We start from the raw sequence: 18,205 nt of genomic DNA, 5'->3' as shown, positions 1-18,205 counted from the left end.
GTGGAGGGGGCTTGTCGGTGAGGTTGGAGTTTGGAGAGCAAAGCATCGCGGCAGCATATGCGCATGTGTGCGCATGAGGAAGACGTGACAGCAATTGTTGCGGCTGTGTTCGCGCGTTCGTTGCGTGATTATCGAAGGCCTCTAGGAAAATGGCCGAAGAACTCGAGCTACGGGTGTTTTCTCCGAAAACTCTATATGAGTTGAGCGTATCTGCGATAGCGAATAGAATCATAATATTTGGGACAAGTTTATACGATTTACCGAATGACGTGTTTTTTGATCTTCATTATCAGGTAAACGTCAAAACGTTTCGAAGTGACACTGGACACACTATCGTCAGTGATAATATAGCTATGTGAATTTTCGTGTAGTCATTGAACGCTTCTACGTGATGATCTTCGCGCGTGAAAAGTTCTTTATCGTTTCCACGGATTGAAGTCCCGATCGGGACGTCTTTGAAACGATGGCTCATGTTCAATTCAAACATGTTCACAATTCGACGTATTGTCGAGATCATATCGCAATAAGCTATCTATTATGTCATGACATTTAGAGATATGTAACACTTGCGTGTCAAATTCGAGCCAAAAAGGAAGTAGTTTTTGAAAGTTACAGAATATTTTCTTATCCCATGCTGTAACAGGTTCTATTTTAAATGAGAATCAAATTGAATTTCTTATTACAGTTACTCAGATGTACGTGTGTGTCACGTTCGTAATGAAAGATTTCGCAGAATATTTATTTGTGCTCGATGCAACGTGACAGTAATCGTAGTTCAATTGAGCAGCCTAGTTAGAATTGTAAAATTGTTTGACTTCTTCTGTGTCTAACCTGTACAATTGGATTCTTTTATATTTTATTTATGTCTGTAATAATACGATTATCGATCGACTACAATTGTTTTTCTGAAATTCATTATAATTGTAATAATTAGTATTGTACAGTATTAGATACCTCAGAAGTATGCTTTAGCTTGATTCCTCTGTTTATCTATTCTTACAGTTGTACAAAGAAAGGAGCCTATGTTTACTAGGTGTAACACTAAGCGATGTGAAGACCTTTTCCAAGATGCTATCAGTCACCAATCGCCGTATGCAGTTATTACAATGTTTTCAGGTACTATTCTATGTTATAATGTAAACAAATTTTAATGTAAAATATTTTTTATTCTAAAGTTTTTTATAATTTTTTTCAAGATTCTTATTGATCATGGAATACGAATAGCAGAAAAATTACAATTCAGTTTCTTCTCGTGTAATTTTATTAGTGGGAATCCATCTGCTCAGGAAGTGATATATTTAGGTTTAAAAATTGGAGAATTCCTTAGTGAAGCTGCACAATATTTAGAAAGTGAGAAAGTCCTATTAGCCTGTAAAGGATTATGTGTTGAAAATAATGTAACACCTGATGATTGGTGTAGAACATTAGAATGTTGTCGCAGGTAAATAGAATTTCAAATTTATTACATTTCAGAGCTGAAATATAAATTTGTATTGATGTGAAATACTCATTCAAATACACAGATTATTGCATGTACAAGCAGCATATTGTGCATTTGAAGGTGCAGCAGAAACATATAAACTTGCTTTAGAAATGGTAGAAAAATTAAAGAAGGCAGGATATGAATACAATCATGCTGCTCTATATGTTGAATTCAGTAGACTTTATCATGTGAAGAATGTATATGATGAAGCTTACAGGTATTCTACTGATTTCACAATTTTAAGTTCGCTTATGGCTAAATTTTCATAATTTTATTATAATTCTTTAGGTGGAGTATAGAGGCATTGAAGCAGTTAAAACCCACATTGCCTAAACGTGTAACCATTGATGTTTTAAGGCAGGCAGCAAAAGCATGTGTATTGAAACGTGAATTTCATAAAGCTGGTCTGTTGATTAGACAGGCCCTATATCTTGCTAAAGAAGTATATGACATGAATCATCCAGTGTACAGTAATGTTCTTATAGATTATGGATTTTATTTGACAAACTTTGATAGCATTATCAATAGTGTAACTATCTACAAGGTTAGCATATTATGCATATTTTATTATTTGTATTCTGTCAGTTGTTTATATTTTAATAGTTTTTTTCCATAGATCGCGTTAGATATTAGGAAAGCAATATTTGGTAAAATGAATTTACATGTTGCATTGGCTCATGAAGAGTTAGCTTATGCTCTTTACGTGGCCGAATATACTTCTGGGAAATTTGAGGAAGCTAGGCAAGTAATTTTATAAACTAACGTTATTAAGGATTTGAAGAAGTTATACAATTTTATTTCATATCTTATGAACAGTCTTCATGTTGGGACAGCAATAGATATAAAGGAAAAGCTTTTACATCGAGATCATTTGTTACTAGCAAGTGCAAGAAGGGTAAAGGCATTGATTCTCGAAGAAATAGCGCTAGACGGCGAACCTACACCATTGATCACAGACAGGCTATACCAAGCTGAATGTCTTCACTTATCTGCTTTGCGATTAGTGAAAAAAGCATTTGGGGAGAAGAATATAGAAACTGCGAAACATTATGGAAATTTGGGTCGGCTGTATCAAAGTATGAGAAAGTTTCAGGTATGTATGAAAGACAGATACGTCAAAGTAAGTGTGTGATATTATTGCTTTATTTTTTTATTAACTATTATAGACGGCTGAGGAAATGCAGAAACGAGCTATACGTATCAAAGAAGAATTGTTAGGTCCTGATGATTACGAAATCGGTTTGAGTATAGGGCATTTAGCTTCGTTGTATAATTATCATATGAGCCGATATAGAGAGGCTGAGAAGCTGTATTATCGCAGTATTGCGATTAGTAAGTATACAATTTACGTATATTACAATTTTAATAAAACTCATGGACATTTACATCGTAATTTTAAATCGATACCATTAGATTTAAAACTCTTGGGTAAAAGCTATAGTGGATTGGAGTATGATTATCGAGGACTTTTACACGTTTACACCAAATTGCACGAAATCGATAAAATAGAGGAGTATACAACTACATTGAATAATTGGAAAATACTGAGAGATCGACGTGTTAATTCACAAGATCCGCCGATTGATTTTGAGAGACGCCCACAACCGATCGGAGATGTAATCAATACTTTCTTTTCTATGTAATATAATTGCAGTGTTATCGAATGTTCATATTCATTTGCGCTGATTAATTGATTCGTAGTAATTATAATTTTCTTTTTTGTTGCTGTAGTCTGGGCCAAAACATAAAAAAAATTACAAATTATTATATCATTAGTACATTTCATATGCAGTACATATACTCAATTTTTGGTCGTATTATTAATGATTATTGAATTCACTTTTTCGATTGTATAGGGTAGAGAAAAAGTCATAGATCACTGATACTGAAGTTTAGTTTTACCTCCTAGCTAGATGCCTATGACTTTTTTTCACGCTGTACATGTCATCGTAAATTTTTATATTATCAGATTTAATCATAAATTTTTTCATGTTCATACTTGGTACCTCATTATTTTTTGTATGTATTAATTATTTTTACAATTAGTTTTAGCGAAAGAAAAGGAATCAGCTGAGAGTTTCACTTGAATATTTTTTTGCATTGAGATTGATTGTTAAGAACATTTAGAAAATGTTCATATATATATATATGCGTGTAATTATGAATATAATGAATGTAATGTATGTATTGTATATAATGACGAATGCAAGGTATGATATCACATGTCTAGCTTAAAATAAGTTAGAAAGCCGGAGTAGAATTGTTTTGTTTTTATGGGAAAAGGTATAAGCAAATCCTTTGTACAATTTTTAAGTATTTGAAAACCCATAATAATTTTTATTTTCAATACCGATTTTTAATACGTAGATTACGTGTTGAAAATCACATGTATATGAGGAAAAAGCTATTGTCACGCTTAAAATTGAAACTTTAAAGATGCTATGTGATGAAACTATGATAATTTCTTTTAGATAGTTATACTACATCTATTATTTTTACACTTTTCACTTATAAATCTTATAAAGGTAAATATATGATACATAATGTTATTTTTTATTGAACGCTTTATTGAACATTACAAATATTATAATAAATATCAAGATTTAGACCTTGACGACATTGAATGCGATTTCGCGCGAACACATACTCGTACTTTTAAAACTGTTAAAACACAGAAATTTACGCGAAATCGCATCCTTTGCAACCACAACGTAAAAAGGATTGTTGCCTCGAAAAAATTAAAACTAAAATTGTGTTAAGCAAATATGCAAAAATTCATGTTGTTTTGTGATTAAAAAAAAATATGAATTTTATTGTAAAAGAATTATAACAATGAATGAGATTTTTAATATACTTGTTCTATATGAGACTTATTTTTAATAACGTAGATAACAAGATATTAGATAAATATTCACAACAAACTTTGGATAACTCACATACATTCGAAAGCTTTAATCTTTTAAATTACAATAAACATTAAGTAGTACATAATTCTTATTTACACGATATTTATCATATCACTCCAATTGTCAGGTAATAGGAATTCGATCTAGCCCCCTTTTGCACTAGCAACATTTCTACAGCTTCCTAAAAATCGAAAAAGTGGAATTGTTTAACTAGTTATGGATAAAATTTTGATGAATTGAATATACTAATTTGTAAAATTACCAATCTGATATTGCACATCTTGTTGGACTGATCTGCTTTAGAATATTTAATCAGGTGTGTGTGGTGGTTCTTGACTAAAGTATGGTGCAGTGTCTTGCACCAACAATGTATGGCAAACATCACAGACTCTGGATGGTCTTTGTTTCGGTCCACTTTTCACAACGTGTGAAAGACAAGACTGACAAAATATATGGCCACAATGACGGCAATGCACCTGTCATGTACACTTTTAGTTTTTGTTGTTAGATATATAAGCATTAAATATAAAGTTACCTTTTTCTTTGTAACCGTGAAAACAGTGTGGCAACTAGGGCATTCTTCCACATCTTCTTCATGTTGCCATCTTACTTCACTACCAGCTTGTCTAATTCTTTCTAATTGTACCTATCGTCAATTGTAGAATTCAATTGAATGTCATACATTCAAATAACTTTAAAATATATTATTTTCGTTACTTTTTATACCTGTAACGATTGCGACAGTCTGACAAAGTCTTTTTGAACCGCTTCGCTAGTATCTAATTCTTGTTGAAGACTGGTAACTCTCTGTCGTAACTCGGCTACTTTCATTTCAGCTTCTTTATTCTCTTTCAAAACTACATCCAATTGTTTTTCTAAACGCTCCAATTTCTCTTCCCTTTCAGCTAATGATCGATAATCCTTCACATATTTTTCCAACTGTGTCCTATCAAATGTTAGCAAAATTGCAAAAATTGATACACAATAAGCAAATGATATGTTATTACTGAAAAAGTAGTATTACTTTATATATACCTTAGACTACCAATCTCATTTTTCAATATTAATATTTCTTGTTCTTTTACCCTGCTTTCTTGTTCCATTTGTTCATGAAGCAAAGTTACTTCATATCGTAACGTCTCCTCCTTCTCTTGTGCAACTTCTTGCGCAACTTTAGCGGTGATCAAGTCTTCGCGCATTTTTAGAAGACTGACATGCAACTCCTCAACGTTATTTGGCATGTTAATGCTTTCACTCTGAAGTTGTTGAGAATGTTTGCTATGCTTACCGACAAGGTTTTCATTTTCCTTTTGCAGTCTGCAAAGATTCAACTAGATTTTCAATAAAATTTTGTCAGAAGTGCCTCGATAAAAAGATATCACTTTTATCTACATGCTAAGATTGTAAACGATAAAATATAAATCCGAACATTATTACAAATTTCCTTACGCGATAAGATGTCTTTGTACTTCTTCTCGTCCTCGCGTCAATTTTAGAAGTTCTTCTTTAACGTTTCTCTGGACATGTTCGAAGGTCTTCTTTAATTCGCTTAATGATTGTTGCAGCGTTTGTGAGGTAGTGGTAAGTTCTGCTACTTTGATTTTATGCTCTTCTTTTTTCTCGTTCCATTTCTCTTCCATTTCTTTACGAAATTCTACTTCCTTGGCTAAATCCTCCTTTTGTACTTGTAACATACGTTCCGATTCTAACAGCTGTTTTTCTAAATCTTTAGCATTTGCTTGCATTTTAACTAATTGCGCTTCATAATTTGCGCACATATCACATGTAGATTCAGAGGGCTCCGTTTCCGGCTGTCTTTTCGGTAACTGCATTTCTTTACATTTTTGTAATTCATCATCAGTTGCTCTCAATTTTTCTTTTAAGGCTTTAATTTCTTCTTCAAGCGGCACTACTAACGAACGTAATACTTCTGCATCTTCTTGTGCCTATAAAGCAATATTTTCTAATATTTCTAAATCTATGTAAAATTGATAACAGGAAAAACAAGTCACAAAACAAATACTTCGTGATGACATTTGAAATGATTTATGAACAGTTTCTGAAATGCTGTGCCACTCTACAAACTCATTGCAGAAAAGTTCAAAAACCATGTATCTTTAAGCTTACGTACATATCTTTTTACCTTCCTCATGCTTTCTTCGAGATTGTCAGGACCTAAAGACAAAGCATCTGCACCTAATTGCGAAACTACTTTTCGAGCTATTGTTTTTGTTACTGTAGATAATGATATCTCGGGATCTTTGGGCAGCTGTGCCTTTAATGATGCATTCTCTTCTCTTAACTTGGAAAGAGTCATTTTCAATTTAGACAGTTCTGTGTCTAATTGTTTACGAGAGGATGAAGATTCTTCTACTGTCTCATGTATAATCCGTTGCAAAGATGCTATCTCCTCTCTAGCTTTTCTGTTCTCTGTAAGTATATCATTTTGAATCGTTAAATCTGCTACACCCTTTTGACTTTTTGCTTTGTCCAATTCATTTTTTAATCTTGCATTCTCCTCTTGCAAGCTCGTGTAATCTTGTAATCTTCTCCTTAACTCATCTACAAATATAATTAGAGAGCAATAAAATACTTGCACGATTTAATTAAGTGCACAGAATTTTCTAATTCATTTACCGACTTTACCTTCTTTTTGAAGAAATAATTCTTTCAACTTGGCTCTCTGTACATTAAATTCCTCTCGCATTTTAGCATTCTCTGATTCTAATCTAGTTACTTTTTCTGGTAAATCCTCTGAATTATAATAAAGCCATTGTTAATGATACTTTCATATGCTAGGGGAGCAGTTTCAATAGATGGGAAAGTGGGAAATAACACATTCCATATGCACACTTATGAATTCAGAAATAGAGAAAAAGAAATTTCGTTTTATACTGGTCAAAGACGGTTAAAGTTTATTGCGTTATTAAGGTAATGCTAAGAAGAACTTCATGAAAGTACCAAATCGAACATACCACTTCCGTTCATGCTGATCGTATTATCTTCCATACAGTCTTCCATTGTTCCGTAATTTGTAGTGGGTAACTGGAATTTTATCAGGATGGGTCAGTGGCTTTCGTGCAATATAGAAAAATGTATTCTAAAACTTTCCTCGGTCGAGTCTCTCGGTGACATCATGACACATGTGCTGTGACAGTCGCTTTTAAATGCCACTGACATTCATTCTACCGAGAAAACCGTATGACCACTGGCGCACATAAGTTACGTACGAGACTCGGTTCCGTTCGACGAAACACAAAATCAACCTCACCGATTTAGCGGTCTACCAGCGGTATATTATCAGCACTTCCTCATCAATCAGTATCGATATTTTGAACAAGCCCGTATTTCGATAATCGAGTCGTCACAATCGATCACTTTGGACTCTCGTTGCATTATGGCTAGATGGCTACGTATTTCGAACTGCGCATAACGTTGGAATTTGCTTCAATTTTTCATTAATCTTTCATTAAGTGACAATCAGTTCTCACTGGAAAAAACGATTTATCCTAGGGTGTAGCATGAAACAGTTACATTCTGAATTACTTAGTTTACTACTGGAATAGCATAAAATAGTTCGAGATTCGTTTAAATCAAATAACGCGTGATTACGTTATATTTCTCGTTACGTAAAATAGAATCCGATAATGAACGTCCGTGAGATATTCGATAAATATGTACTTTCTGCTAGTATATGTTTACATGTATTTAAAATTTATTTCGTGATGCATATAATGTAAACGCAAGTATAGTGTGAGGTAGTTCGTGAAGTTAGCTACTAGTATTTCAAGACATCCTGAAGCGAAGAAAGAAGAATAGGCAAAAATAATTAACGAATATGCTTGCTAGAGTACGTATATAACAAACTTTATACGTTTACTACATTTACACGCGTAATCTGGCCATAAAGAAAAGAATATGTCATAGTGTAAGTAACACTGATGCGTGCTTCCCTCCATTAATTAGTTGCCCCCTCTTCGCTCTGTCGAACGAAACGTTTGATTCTACGATTCTACCCAATTCTACCGTTCACCTCCTGCGAAACGAGTAATGAGCAGTTCCGTAATTGTGATAATACAGAATTGAAACAAAGATGATACAATGATTGATATCTTTTTGCAATGCTACAGTTAATGAATCCCCGTATCGATAATTCACTATTCTCATGAACGTGAAAGGAAGAGTTTCAGTATGCGTTTGTAAACAGAAAAGTGATCGCAAAATGTTAGCCTTGAAGTAACATCTGATCGTGATTCGAGCGGTTTTCGGAGAGCTGCCTATTGCAATCGACGCATCCACAACTACTTTTGCGGATACTAGTAATGGAGGTGTAGCTGCTACGACGAATGTGTCAATTTTTTCGTTGCTGGTCCAAAATTACGTGTCCTTCGCGAGCCTGAGATCAACTGCATCTTTCATTGTTATTATTGCAATATTTTTCGGACGGCAGACCGTTGAGTGTTGAGTTTGTGATACGTAGGTAAAGATCGTCGCCATCTCAGTTTATGTCAATTTGCGCAGTTAACCGACTATAGAATTGCATTGAATGTGTCATTCCTCTATTTTTTTTTCCTGTTCTTTACGAGTCATCGTCGTAGAGCAGTTGTACAATTTATCGTAATTTCAACAGTTGCTCACTAGTACTTTGCTTTCTTTATCTAGTGTATGTACGCGTTCAGTGTACATAATACATTTCGATAAGGATCTGTTTAATAATAAACGCTTTAATGTAATTGTTTATTGCTCGTACGTTCAGTTTGTCGATAACTGCGCGATTCTTGATGACGGAAAATTGAACCGCTTGTTTTTTCGAACGTTATGTACATATATGTGTGTTTGTAAACAAAATTTTATAATATTTCAGAAGTAACGTTGACAAACTACACAATGAGCGCGTTATGGAGAGAACATAAATTAGAATCCACCAGGCCAGCTATTATGGAAAGTTTAGACAGTATGTGTATTTGTAATAGAGACATACATCATTCCAGCCACGACTCAATCACCATAAATGAAGGTCCTAAAAAGGGGCTGCAAACAAAGTGTCGATGTAATGAACCTAGAAGTTTCTTACTGATAGATGGGCAAGAAATTCTTAGGGTTTCCAGTGCAGAACAATTCATAGAAAAGTTAAATTGCTGTGAGAAAGATTTAAAAGTAAAGGTAGTATCCATTTTCGGGAATACGGGTGATGGCAAGAGTCACACATTAAACCAAACATTTTTTGAGGGAGAAGAGGTGTTTAAAACTTCAAATGAGCAAAATTCTTGTACGTTAGGTGTCTGGGCTGCATTCGATCCACTTCTTAAAGTAATTTGTTTGGATACAGAAGGTTTATTAGGTACTGATATTTTTGTTGAAAAAAATTTTTATACAAAGTTTGAAGCAATTGTATGTAATTTATTCTACTCTTTCTATGTAGGGGTTTCAATTCACGAGAGTGAAAGGACAAGACTATTGCTGAAAGTACTTGCTGTGTCTGATATTGTAATATACAGAACACAATCTGAAAGAGTGAACAGGGATTTGTTTACATTTCTTGGTACTGCTTCCCGAGCCTACAGCCATCATTTTCAGTCAGCTTTGCAAGCCTTAGGGCAGAGGGAAGGTGTTCTGAACTCTTTAAGTGCCCTGGGACCAAGTATCATAGTATTACACGAAACTAGATACACCAAACCTTTGACCAACAGTACATATTGCTACATTCTCAAATTAACAGTAATTTCATAATAAGAATTTTTTTTTACAAATTGAAATATTAATTTCACAACAAATATATTGTTTTTTTTCTGTCACAGATGGTCTAGAAAGCGCGGAAGATATTCTTAGAACGCGATTTGTTCAAATGAAACTTGAAACAGAAGCATTTAGTTCGATAAAATATGTTGGTCTGCAGACAGCCAATTCCATAACTGATTATCAACCCTTGCAAGTAACTATTAAGAAAGAATTGAACAATACAACTGTTAGATCTGCTAGAAAACCACATTTAGTTTACAACACATTGAAAATTCTGAATGATAAATTTTCCGGGGAAATTGAAAATTTTTCTAATGGTTTATTTCCTGATCAGTATTTTACCTGTCCTGTTAAATGTCTCAGCTGTGGATGTAGATGTAGCAATAGTATGGGACATCTTCGAGAGGGGAAGCCTCACAGTAGTAATTCCAGGTCAGTTTTACAATTGACTATAAATAAGAATTCGTAACTTAACGAACAAACGTCAGAAATTACTTTGTCTATTAATAATTTGGACAGGTGCCGGTATCAACATCAATATGAAAATCTAATATATATATGCAAGAAGTGTCATAGCAATGGAAATGAAGTACAAGTTACTAAGCGTATTCAGACGCAGAATGATAATAGCTGGTATGGATTAGTCAAATATGCATGGTCAGGGGATGTGATAGAATGTCCACATTGTGGAGAGATATATAGAAGTCGTCAGTATTGGTATGGTAATAAGGATCCAGAAGACTTCGCGGTTCGTACAGAAATTACACATGTATGGAACATGGTATGCCAGCAACAATTAAATTTCATGTTCTTTTTCAAGTATAATAATTATTTGTAAAAGAAAAAACTATGTTTTTGTAGGCAAATCATTCGGTTACATCGCAGAATACAGCACAAAAGGTAATCGATGGCGTATCGTATATTACCGAAGCTGTAACTAACATTTCGTTGCAACCAACAAAAGTGATCACGGCATGGGTTGCTGACCAAGTGGCACCGTCTTACTGGAAACCTAATAACGAAATAAAATATTGTCACAAGTGCAAAACACCATTTGGACCGACGGATACGAAACATCACTGTCGGGCTTGTGGCGAAGGGTTTTGTTCGCAGTGTTCGTCCAAAACGAAGTGTGTTCCATCCAGAAATTGGCATACACCAGTAAGAGTATGCGACATATGTTATAGTAAGGATACAAATTCCAACGAAGAAACTACCGAAGTCCTGGATGATGTAAACGCGAGAAAAGTATCGGAACAAGTAGTATCAACCCTAAGTGCAGTTGGAACTGTTCTCAACTATTCAAAGTGTAAGAAAATTCATAGAATTATAATCGTAACGACATACTGAAGTATTTTCTTCGTTTAACATTCGTTTTTAATTTGTTTAGCATTCATAAAAGATACGGCTCGTCCATCTTATTGGATCCCGGACTCGGAAGTCGTTAATTGTTGTATCTGCTACCAAAAGTTCTCCATTACACTTCCTTTGCATCATTGCAGAGATTGTGGACGTGGAGTATGCCAGGACTGCTCGCAACATCGTAAGCCTGTACCGCACAGGGGGTGGGATAAACCAGTCCGTGTTTGTGATTCGTGCATAAAGCTCGACTGAAAAATATTAGATAAAATATTCATAGAAAAGCAATTTATTAAGAATGTCATCGAATTATCTGCACAATATACGATGATAAATTAGATACTACAAAGATATTAGAGGAATGATTTTTCCTTTGGTTTCCACGTAATTGCTATGTACATGTATTATAATCTGATAGACAAAACCTTTCTATATGTTCGTAGACATCTTATTTTATCTGGAACGTACCAATCTTTCGTCATTAAATGAATTTTAAGATGAAATATTTTAATACATGCAAAAAGTTTTTCCTATGAATTGTGCCATGAATATATTTACCTTTTCTACAAAAAACGGTATAAGAAAAATAAAAAGGCCATCTCTAGATTATAATACCATAGTACAAAGTATATGGTGCAGAGTATATTATAACAGTATGTTCATAGAATTAGATTAAGCGTGAAATGTTCTTATTCAATGAAAGAGACCAAGTATCGTCAATATTGCGGTTTACAGGCTGTGATTGTCATTAGATTCCAAAAGGAAGCATTTGTCTATTCTGTTACAATTTTATATAATTTAAAGAAAAAGAGAATTTACTTTACATGTTACGTTGTGTAAGTTATTCCAACTGAACGTAGCGGAATAAACCACCGAAACTTAACAGAAGTGATCCTTTATTTCTGCTAATCCCGACTTGATGTCATTACACTGTACAAATCTAAGCTTGGACGAATTCACATACTTTTTCGGAATTCATGTTTTCCCGCCCCACTGAGCGAGTGCGATACATCGATGTTCGAGATGTGATGTGAAATGTTTCGGTAACCACGTGATGACGTCAAAACATGGCATCTCAATCAGCTGGGTGTTGTGTAGAGTGTGCTTGAGATGCCCGTCTTTAGAAAACCAACGAAGACTGCCGTCTGTCTACTCGAATACGTGAGTTTTCTAAAAAACTTCATACCGTTTCGTTTTTCGCGTTCGTTCACGGATAATAAGATTTAATCGCGCGAGGATAAACAAACGCCAGACTAAAAACCAGAAAGACGCAAAACGTTGCTTCATTTGTTAAACATCTCGAATTGGCTCTGGCCTAAAATTTGTAGGGAATCGAGAAAATGTTCGCTCCTATTCGCGCGAACGATCTTTGATTCACGACCTCGCGAGCGAAACACTTTCGCCTCTCGAAATTGAACGGCCCAAAAGATGACGCGTACGTAAAAATATATTTAAAAATATGGTTGGTAGAGAAACATTCTCGGTGCGCTCGGATCTTATTCACGGAATGCGCGTAGAAAATGTTTCGTCGTGTCGTCAAGGAATGAGAAAAAAGTTCACGTTTTTGCGGTCATGATGTTGATATCGTGTGCAACCGATGGCCGTAGCCATTTTCATGTTTGCTCCAGTTTCGTAATCATTATCAACTCCATATTTGAATTCAACAAGTAATGCAGCGAGCATGTTTCGCCAATTCTCAAATTCTGTCACTTCACGTGGTACAGAATCCGCGCTGACAATACGATTCACATCGTTTCTCTCATTTTTTCTTCGCCCGTGAACGTACGAAAATTATCATCGATCGTTTCCCTATGCGAATCTTTCGAAATCGTGTCGAACCAAGCGAAATCTGTTTATCACGTTCACCACGTATCAACCTACGATCCCTGTTGGTTGGAACTTTATTACCGTCAGATTAGAAGTTCAACACGGAAACGCAGATTTCATAAATTATTCGACGAAGCTTTTGTGCCGTAACGTCATAGAATTAAACAAGGTCTGTGAAACATGTTGGAAAACTGACTGTGCCGAGTCAGACGCCATTTTTTCAAAAGATTTAAAAGTGCATCGTTGCGACTGAAAAATGAAGTGAAATGGAAGAAACACGGGATACTTGCGCGTGGCATCGTTCGCACGAGGGTCATTGTGCAAGGTATTGGACAGCGCGTTTATTCTTTTTAAACTTTAATCTATATTCCAGTCTGTCCCAAATGGCACGGCCATTTTGTCGCTTATTAGTGGATAAACAAATGACGATGTTGGTAGTTTGGGTTCGAGGCTATAAGCGCGTCACATGCGCGGAAATTCAATTTCACTGGTCACTGCGTCCCTTCCTTTAATTATAGTATTCCTATATGATACCAAAAATAGGAAACGAACGAACGATATTTAGAACGATTAAGTACTTTTCGTATCTTTCGCTGGCGATAATTATTTATGCATTTTTCATACGACGGACGAAATTGATCTTACGAATCACATGCTACAGAATGTCGTTCAATGGTAAATATAACTTACGTAAAATCGGCATCGGTTTCATATTTTTCGTCGATAAAAAACTCTGTTTTCGTGGATAAATGTTTTTTATAACGTTATCCCGTAACTGTTTTGGCAATTTCAGTATTCACAAGCTTCTGTAACGCATACAGTAGACGACAATCAGGTATTTATCGAACATTGTTAACAACCTGTAGCTAATGATTCTCCTCAACGCTGTATCAGCTGTATTGAACGCGGTAAAGTCTTAACACTGAAAATGTTAAAACAAATCGAAGTATTTCAAAAAATGAAGCGTCTAACAACGTTACGAAGATTGTAAGGAAATTGTTGCTTGACAAGAATATTTCGGCCTCATTGCCGACCGAATTATCGACGCTTATCTACTTTTTTTCCGCTTTATAGATTAAATATCCTTTCATCTTCTTTTAAATTATCCGAAATTTTGAATAAAATGACGATCGCGTGGATGATTAATGTTTTTTTTTCACGTTTATTTAAAATTGGATTCTTAATAGAATGTTGTTATTAACATTTTACAAATTTGTTTATTTTATTGTTTTACAGTGACAAAAAAAGGTACTTGAAACAATATGCCACCAGATAGACCAGATGCATCGGGTATAGAAGCTGGAATGCATGGTACTCAGATTTTTAGTTTTGGAGAAACAGTATACGGGATGAAGGAAAAAGAGAACATGAGTGCTTTTGTTGAATCAAATTCAAGTGATGAACTTCAGGAAGAAATCTCTATGTCTGAGAAGTCTATAGAAAAAACCAATCAGTTGGATGATGATCTAACTTCTCTAAGCTGGCTGCATCAGCAAAATCTATTGAAGGGTTTGGATATTTCAAATCCCTCCAAAGACATTAAGAGTGAAAATATTTTAAATAATAATGTCTGCGATGACATGGCAGAGTTTTCTGAAAATACAAATTCCATTTCCAGTTTAGATGATGGGTACTGTCCAGGTAATTGTCATATGTTCTTATTACAGTTTGACAGACATAGTTGCACTTACTAAATATTGTTTCTTATTCTTTTCTCATTATCACAACAGATAACAGTAGCAAGATAAATAATTCAACGTCGCATGGTCAAAACTATCAGCATTCAAATAAAAATGGTCAAAAATCGATGCAAATCTTTCAAGAGTCAGTTAAAACTCACTACAATTCGTCGCAAAATAATCAAGCAAAAATTTCGCTGAGCAATAATAATCTGCCAGTTTCAAATCGCAACAAACATCCTACACATATACCATATGATCCTCATTTGCACAGAAATAGTAAACCACCGTATTCATTTTCCTGTTTAATTTTCATGGCTATTGAAGACAGCCCTGTAAAAGCTCTACCAGTTAAAGAAGTATATGCTTGGATTTTGGAACATTTTCCATATTTTAGAAATGCTCCTACAGGATGGAAAAATTCTGTTAGACACAATCTAAGTTTAAATAAGTGTTTTCGAAAAGTGGAGAAAGCTCCAGTAAGTATTATGTCACAGAATTTATTTTCACTAATTAGGTCTACTTATAAAAATTTCCATTAACAAAAACAATTTCATTTCAGAATTTGGGTAAAGGATCTTTATGGATGGTAGATGCCCAGTATCGTCCAAATTTAATACAAGCATTATCTCGCGCCCCTTTTCCTCCTCCTACTGCTCAAACTTTATCGTCTCCAGAAAAACCTCAAAGAAAAAACACAAGTACACGCCTTCCGGATCCCATTCTCTTCCCATATCTATCCAAAAGACTGGCATCTAGCAACATTTCCGACAATACGGAAACTGAAGTAGACAGTGATGTAGACGCAGCAGCTGCTGCTATGCTTTCCTTCAAACATGGACCTATTATTTTAAATCATAATAAAGGTATTTTCCCTCATAAATTATACGACGTTACATACGTGTAGCTAAAGTTTATAGTAATTGGTTAATTTTTACTGTAGATCGTAAGCGAAAAGTACTAGAATCTGAAAAATTAGTTCCAGTGATTACTAGGAGCTCTAGCGAGGATCATACGTATAGTTGTATCACTTCAGGAAAACAAGAAAGGTAGAAATATAAGAATATATTATAAATGAAGTACTAAGGGCATTAGAACCTAGAAATGCACTTTCCGTTTATCTTTCGTTTAGCAAGTATGCAAGCGAGGAGACGAATCCTGACTTCGATGAACAACGGAAAATAGCAGAAGGCGCTGACGCGCTTCTGAATTTGGCAGGGGTAACCACAGCGCTTAGTCACAGCAGAGCATCTCACATGCAAGGTATTAATTCAACACCAAAGTCCGAAGGTACGTCAAAGCCGAAGAAACGTTCGATTTCGAACGACTACTCGAATTCACCTGAGAAGAGACGCAAGCATTGGGCAAAGTGGAACGAAGGAAAGCGGTATTTAAAGCAAATTATATAAAAGTTTTCGTTGCGTGTATATAAGAGCATTGCAAACTTCCCATTTTTTCATTCTTGGTGTCGCGTACGACAAACTTTTTCAAACTACGTGTTTTCAATGTTGGTTATGAAAACGATGAGCTACATCGTTGACAATGACACTCTGTCGTCTTTCGAACACAACTAACTATTAACAAAGATTTGCATCGATATTAATTTGCCATTTTTAGGCATATAAGAAGAAGGAGTGAGAGGAACGCAATGTGTTCACTTTGCGTCGATAGAAAAGCTCTGTCAGGTGCATTTCTGTTTAAGGAAAGAAAGAGAAAGCAAGAAAAGAAAAAAATTGGCGGTCGCTCAGGGTTTAGAACTCGCTATATGCCAAAATGAATTCAGTAGCACTAAGCAATAAGCAATAATAGGAAGGTAGTGTTAACGAGTTACTTTCTCAAACATGTTACTAAAACATGATACAACTAAGTGGTTCATGGAATGTCAATGAAAAAATTACTATTACGTACTAAACTAAATATAATGATAAAGTTTTTAGACCTGTTGTGACGAATATACATATTAATTCATAGAGAGAGTTTAATTAATAATAATAAAGTTCTATATTAGGTTTTTGTAGATATGTATAGAGATATAATTGATATCTATTCGATAGAGAAATTGATAATATATTTAAAACGAAAACGCGCGCGCGCGCGCGCGTTCATGTTCATACGCTCATTCATTTACACTTGAGTACACATCTGGTCATGTACGCAGCTGTACGTGTACAAAAAGTCGTACCAGAAAAATTGTTCCCTGACAGAGGAAAAAAGAATACATAATACATCTCGAGGTACGCTAACATGGATTTGAAATGAAAGAAATATTATCATTTCATGTCTTTTTCTACTCTCTTCGTGGCTTTTGAGATGATTTTGAACAGTGCTGTATATAATGGTAGATCCTGTAATGCATACAGAGACCAGTTTCGAAACTTTGTTAACGGATCAATACGTATCATGTCGAATTGATAATATTGATTGGAACGTAAGATGTAAGAAGAAGAGGTCATCCTATTTTTATAAAAAAAGAAAAGAAAATAATAAAATAAATATAAATTCACTATATTAAGAATTTCGCGAATACCTGATAAGTAACGAAAGATGTGTATAATACGCGTGACACGCGAATATCGATTAGAACTGGTCTTGTATACATTAATTATGTAGTTCTATATAGAGAAAACGTATATTTTTACAGGGCACGGCCCGCGTGATAAAAGCTCTTCCTAATATTTCGCTAAAAAATGGTACAGTTCATTAACTTAAATCATTCACTAATTGTAATCATAGTAATTTACGTGACACTACAAACACAGCATGGTAGCGCAGCCTGAACGATTTCATATCTTTATGATTACATGCTATTTATTGTAAAAAAATTTCCATGAAACACGGTATACAGTCTTCTAATCCGATTAGATAGCGAACGATGCATATGTAAGTGAAAGTACTCACTCGAAGAGAACTTGGTTACCAATTTAAAATTACGAAATTTTAAATCGAATACGGTTTCTAGTCTTACGACTATACGTATAAACATAAAGGAAAAAGGAAGTATCAGTTGTTAGTTCGTTAATAATATTTAAGCGACACAGTTGCAAATAATGATAAACTGTTACATGTAATATTATATGTTACTGCTGGCTCAGATCTATTCAAACACGAAACTCCTAGTTATTGCTTTTAAAGAAGGTGCAATTTAGTTTAATTTATTGATGGATACACTATTTACTATCTAATGTTTAAATTTGTCTAGTTATGTTTGTCCT

The 18,205-nt window shown here is 34.6% G+C and overlaps 4 protein-coding genes across 9 annotated transcripts; 3 read left to right on the top strand and 1 right to left on the bottom strand.

The window, feature by feature from the left end:
* The first annotated feature begins 94 nt into the window (after positions 1-94).
* Pat1 (Protein interacting with APP tail-1) lies at positions 95-4,352 on the top strand. The gene is made up of 9 exons (XM_076387729.1): positions 95-293; positions 1,003-1,116; positions 1,197-1,441; positions 1,524-1,700; positions 1,772-2,027; positions 2,100-2,224; positions 2,300-2,576; positions 2,650-2,815; positions 2,897-4,352. The coding sequence occupies exons 1-9, from the start codon at positions 150-152 to the stop codon at positions 3,124-3,126; spliced, it is 1,734 nt and encodes a 577-aa protein (XP_076243844.1). The 5' UTR covers positions 95-149; the 3' UTR covers positions 3,127-4,352.
* Positions 4,353-4,411: 59 nt separating this feature from the next.
* Rbpn-5 (Rab GTPase-binding effector protein rabaptin-5) lies at positions 4,412-7,833 on the bottom strand. Of its 2 annotated transcripts, none has more exons than XM_076387727.1 (9): positions 7,365-7,833; positions 7,036-7,143; positions 6,521-6,951; positions 5,839-6,335; positions 5,425-5,706; positions 5,116-5,335; positions 4,925-5,035; positions 4,652-4,865; positions 4,412-4,570 (listed from the first exon to the last, which is right to left on the bottom strand). In XM_076387727.1, the coding sequence occupies exons 1-8, from the start codon at positions 7,408-7,410 to the stop codon at positions 4,698-4,700; spliced, it is 1,863 nt and encodes a 620-aa protein (XP_076243842.1). In that variant the 5' UTR covers positions 7,411-7,833; the 3' UTR covers positions 4,412-4,570; positions 4,652-4,697. The 2 variants fall into 2 exon arrangements, with proteins under 2 accessions (XP_076243842.1, XP_076243843.1); XM_076387728.1 differs by having other exon boundaries at positions 6,533-6,951.
* Positions 7,834-7,969: 136 nt separating this feature from the next.
* LOC143185036 (zinc finger FYVE domain-containing protein 1) lies at positions 7,970-12,394 on the top strand. Of its 3 annotated transcripts, none has more exons than XM_076387724.1 (7): positions 7,970-8,317; positions 9,254-9,730; positions 9,812-10,078; positions 10,188-10,560; positions 10,648-10,909; positions 10,990-11,437; positions 11,519-12,394. In XM_076387724.1, exons 2-7 carry the CDS (start codon positions 9,277-9,279, stop codon positions 11,740-11,742), a joined length of 2,028 nt encoding a protein of 675 aa, XP_076243839.1. In that variant the 5' UTR covers positions 7,970-8,317; positions 9,254-9,276; the 3' UTR covers positions 11,743-12,394. The 3 variants fall into 3 exon arrangements, with proteins under 3 accessions (XP_076243839.1, XP_076243840.1, XP_076243838.1); XM_076387725.1 differs by having other exon boundaries at positions 8,224-8,239; XM_076387723.1 differs by lacking the exon at positions 7,970-8,317 and adding an exon at positions 8,736-8,869.
* Positions 12,395-12,554: 160 nt separating this feature from the next.
* On the top strand, positions 12,555-16,403 carry LOC143185039 (uncharacterized). 3 transcript variants are annotated; one of them, XM_076387730.1, is made up of 6 exons: positions 12,555-12,648; positions 14,551-14,955; positions 15,045-15,472; positions 15,556-15,859; positions 15,937-16,042; positions 16,126-16,403. In XM_076387730.1, exons 2-6 carry the CDS (start codon positions 14,577-14,579, stop codon positions 16,400-16,402), a joined length of 1,494 nt encoding a protein of 497 aa, XP_076243845.1. In that variant the 5' UTR covers positions 12,555-12,648; positions 14,551-14,576; the 3' UTR covers position 16,403. The 3 variants fall into 3 exon arrangements, with proteins under 3 accessions (XP_076243845.1, XP_076243846.1, XP_076243847.1); XM_076387731.1 differs by lacking the exon at positions 12,555-12,648 and adding an exon at positions 13,499-13,639; XM_076387732.1 differs by lacking the exon at positions 12,555-12,648 and adding an exon at positions 13,960-13,989.
* The last annotated feature ends 1,802 nt before the right edge of the window (positions 16,404-18,205 follow it).

The sequence above is a fragment of the Calliopsis andreniformis genome, chromosome 10 (genome assembly GCF_051401765.1).
Source record: "Calliopsis andreniformis isolate RMS-2024a chromosome 10, iyCalAndr_principal, whole genome shotgun sequence".
NCBI classification, from domain to species: Eukaryota; Metazoa; Arthropoda; class Insecta; order Hymenoptera; family Andrenidae; genus Calliopsis; species Calliopsis andreniformis.
Note: the sequence above shows the minus strand (reverse complement) of the source record. Positions and strands in the feature narration are given on the sequence as shown.

What these genes read in the sequence shown, in the direction of transcription:
- Pat1 (XM_076387729.1), top strand. Translation starts at nt 150, where the DNA reads ATGGCCGAAGAACTCGAGCTACGGGTGTTTTCTCCGAAAACTCTATAT. An exon ending in TTTTTGATCTTCATTATCAG is followed by an intron (nt 294 to 1,002) that starts GTAAACGTCAAA and finishes CTATTCTTACAG; the next exon opens with TTGTACAAAGAAAGGAGCCT. An exon ending in GTATATGATGAAGCTTACAG is followed by an intron (nt 1,701 to 1,771) that starts GTATTCTACTGA and finishes ATAATTCTTTAG; the next exon opens with GTGGAGTATAGAGGCATTGA.
- Rbpn-5 (XM_076387727.1), bottom strand. Translation starts at nt 7,410, where the DNA reads ATGGAAGACTGTATGGAAGATAATACGATCAGCATGAACGGAAGTG. An exon ending in GATCAGCATGAACGGAAGTG is followed by an intron (nt 7,144 to 7,364) that starts GTATGTTCGATT and finishes ATTATAATTCAG; the next exon opens with AGGATTTACCAGAAAAAGTA. An exon ending in GTACAAAGACATCTTATCGC is followed by an intron (nt 5,707 to 5,838) that starts GTAAGGAAATTT and finishes GAATCTTTGCAG; the next exon opens with ACTGCAAAAGGAAAATGAAA.
- LOC143185036 (XM_076387724.1), top strand. Translation starts at nt 9,277, where the DNA reads ATGAGCGCGTTATGGAGAGAACATAAATTAGAATCCACCAGGCCAGCT. An exon ending in GGATACAGAAGGTTTATTAG is followed by an intron (nt 9,731 to 9,811) that starts GTACTGATATTT and finishes CTTTCTATGTAG; the next exon opens with GGGTTTCAATTCACGAGAGT. An exon ending in CCTCACAGTAGTAATTCCAG is followed by an intron (nt 10,561 to 10,647) that starts GTCAGTTTTACA and finishes TAATTTGGACAG; the next exon opens with GTGCCGGTATCAACATCAAT.
- LOC143185039 (XM_076387730.1), top strand. Translation starts at nt 14,577, where the DNA reads ATGCCACCAGATAGACCAGATGCATCGGGTATAGAAGCTGGAATGCAT. An exon ending in TATTTTAAATCATAATAAAG is followed by an intron (nt 15,860 to 15,936) that starts GTATTTTCCCTC and finishes TTTTTACTGTAG; the next exon opens with ATCGTAAGCGAAAAGTACTA. An exon ending in ACTTCAGGAAAACAAGAAAG is followed by an intron (nt 16,043 to 16,125) that starts GTAGAAATATAA and finishes TCTTTCGTTTAG; the next exon opens with CAAGTATGCAAGCGAGGAGA.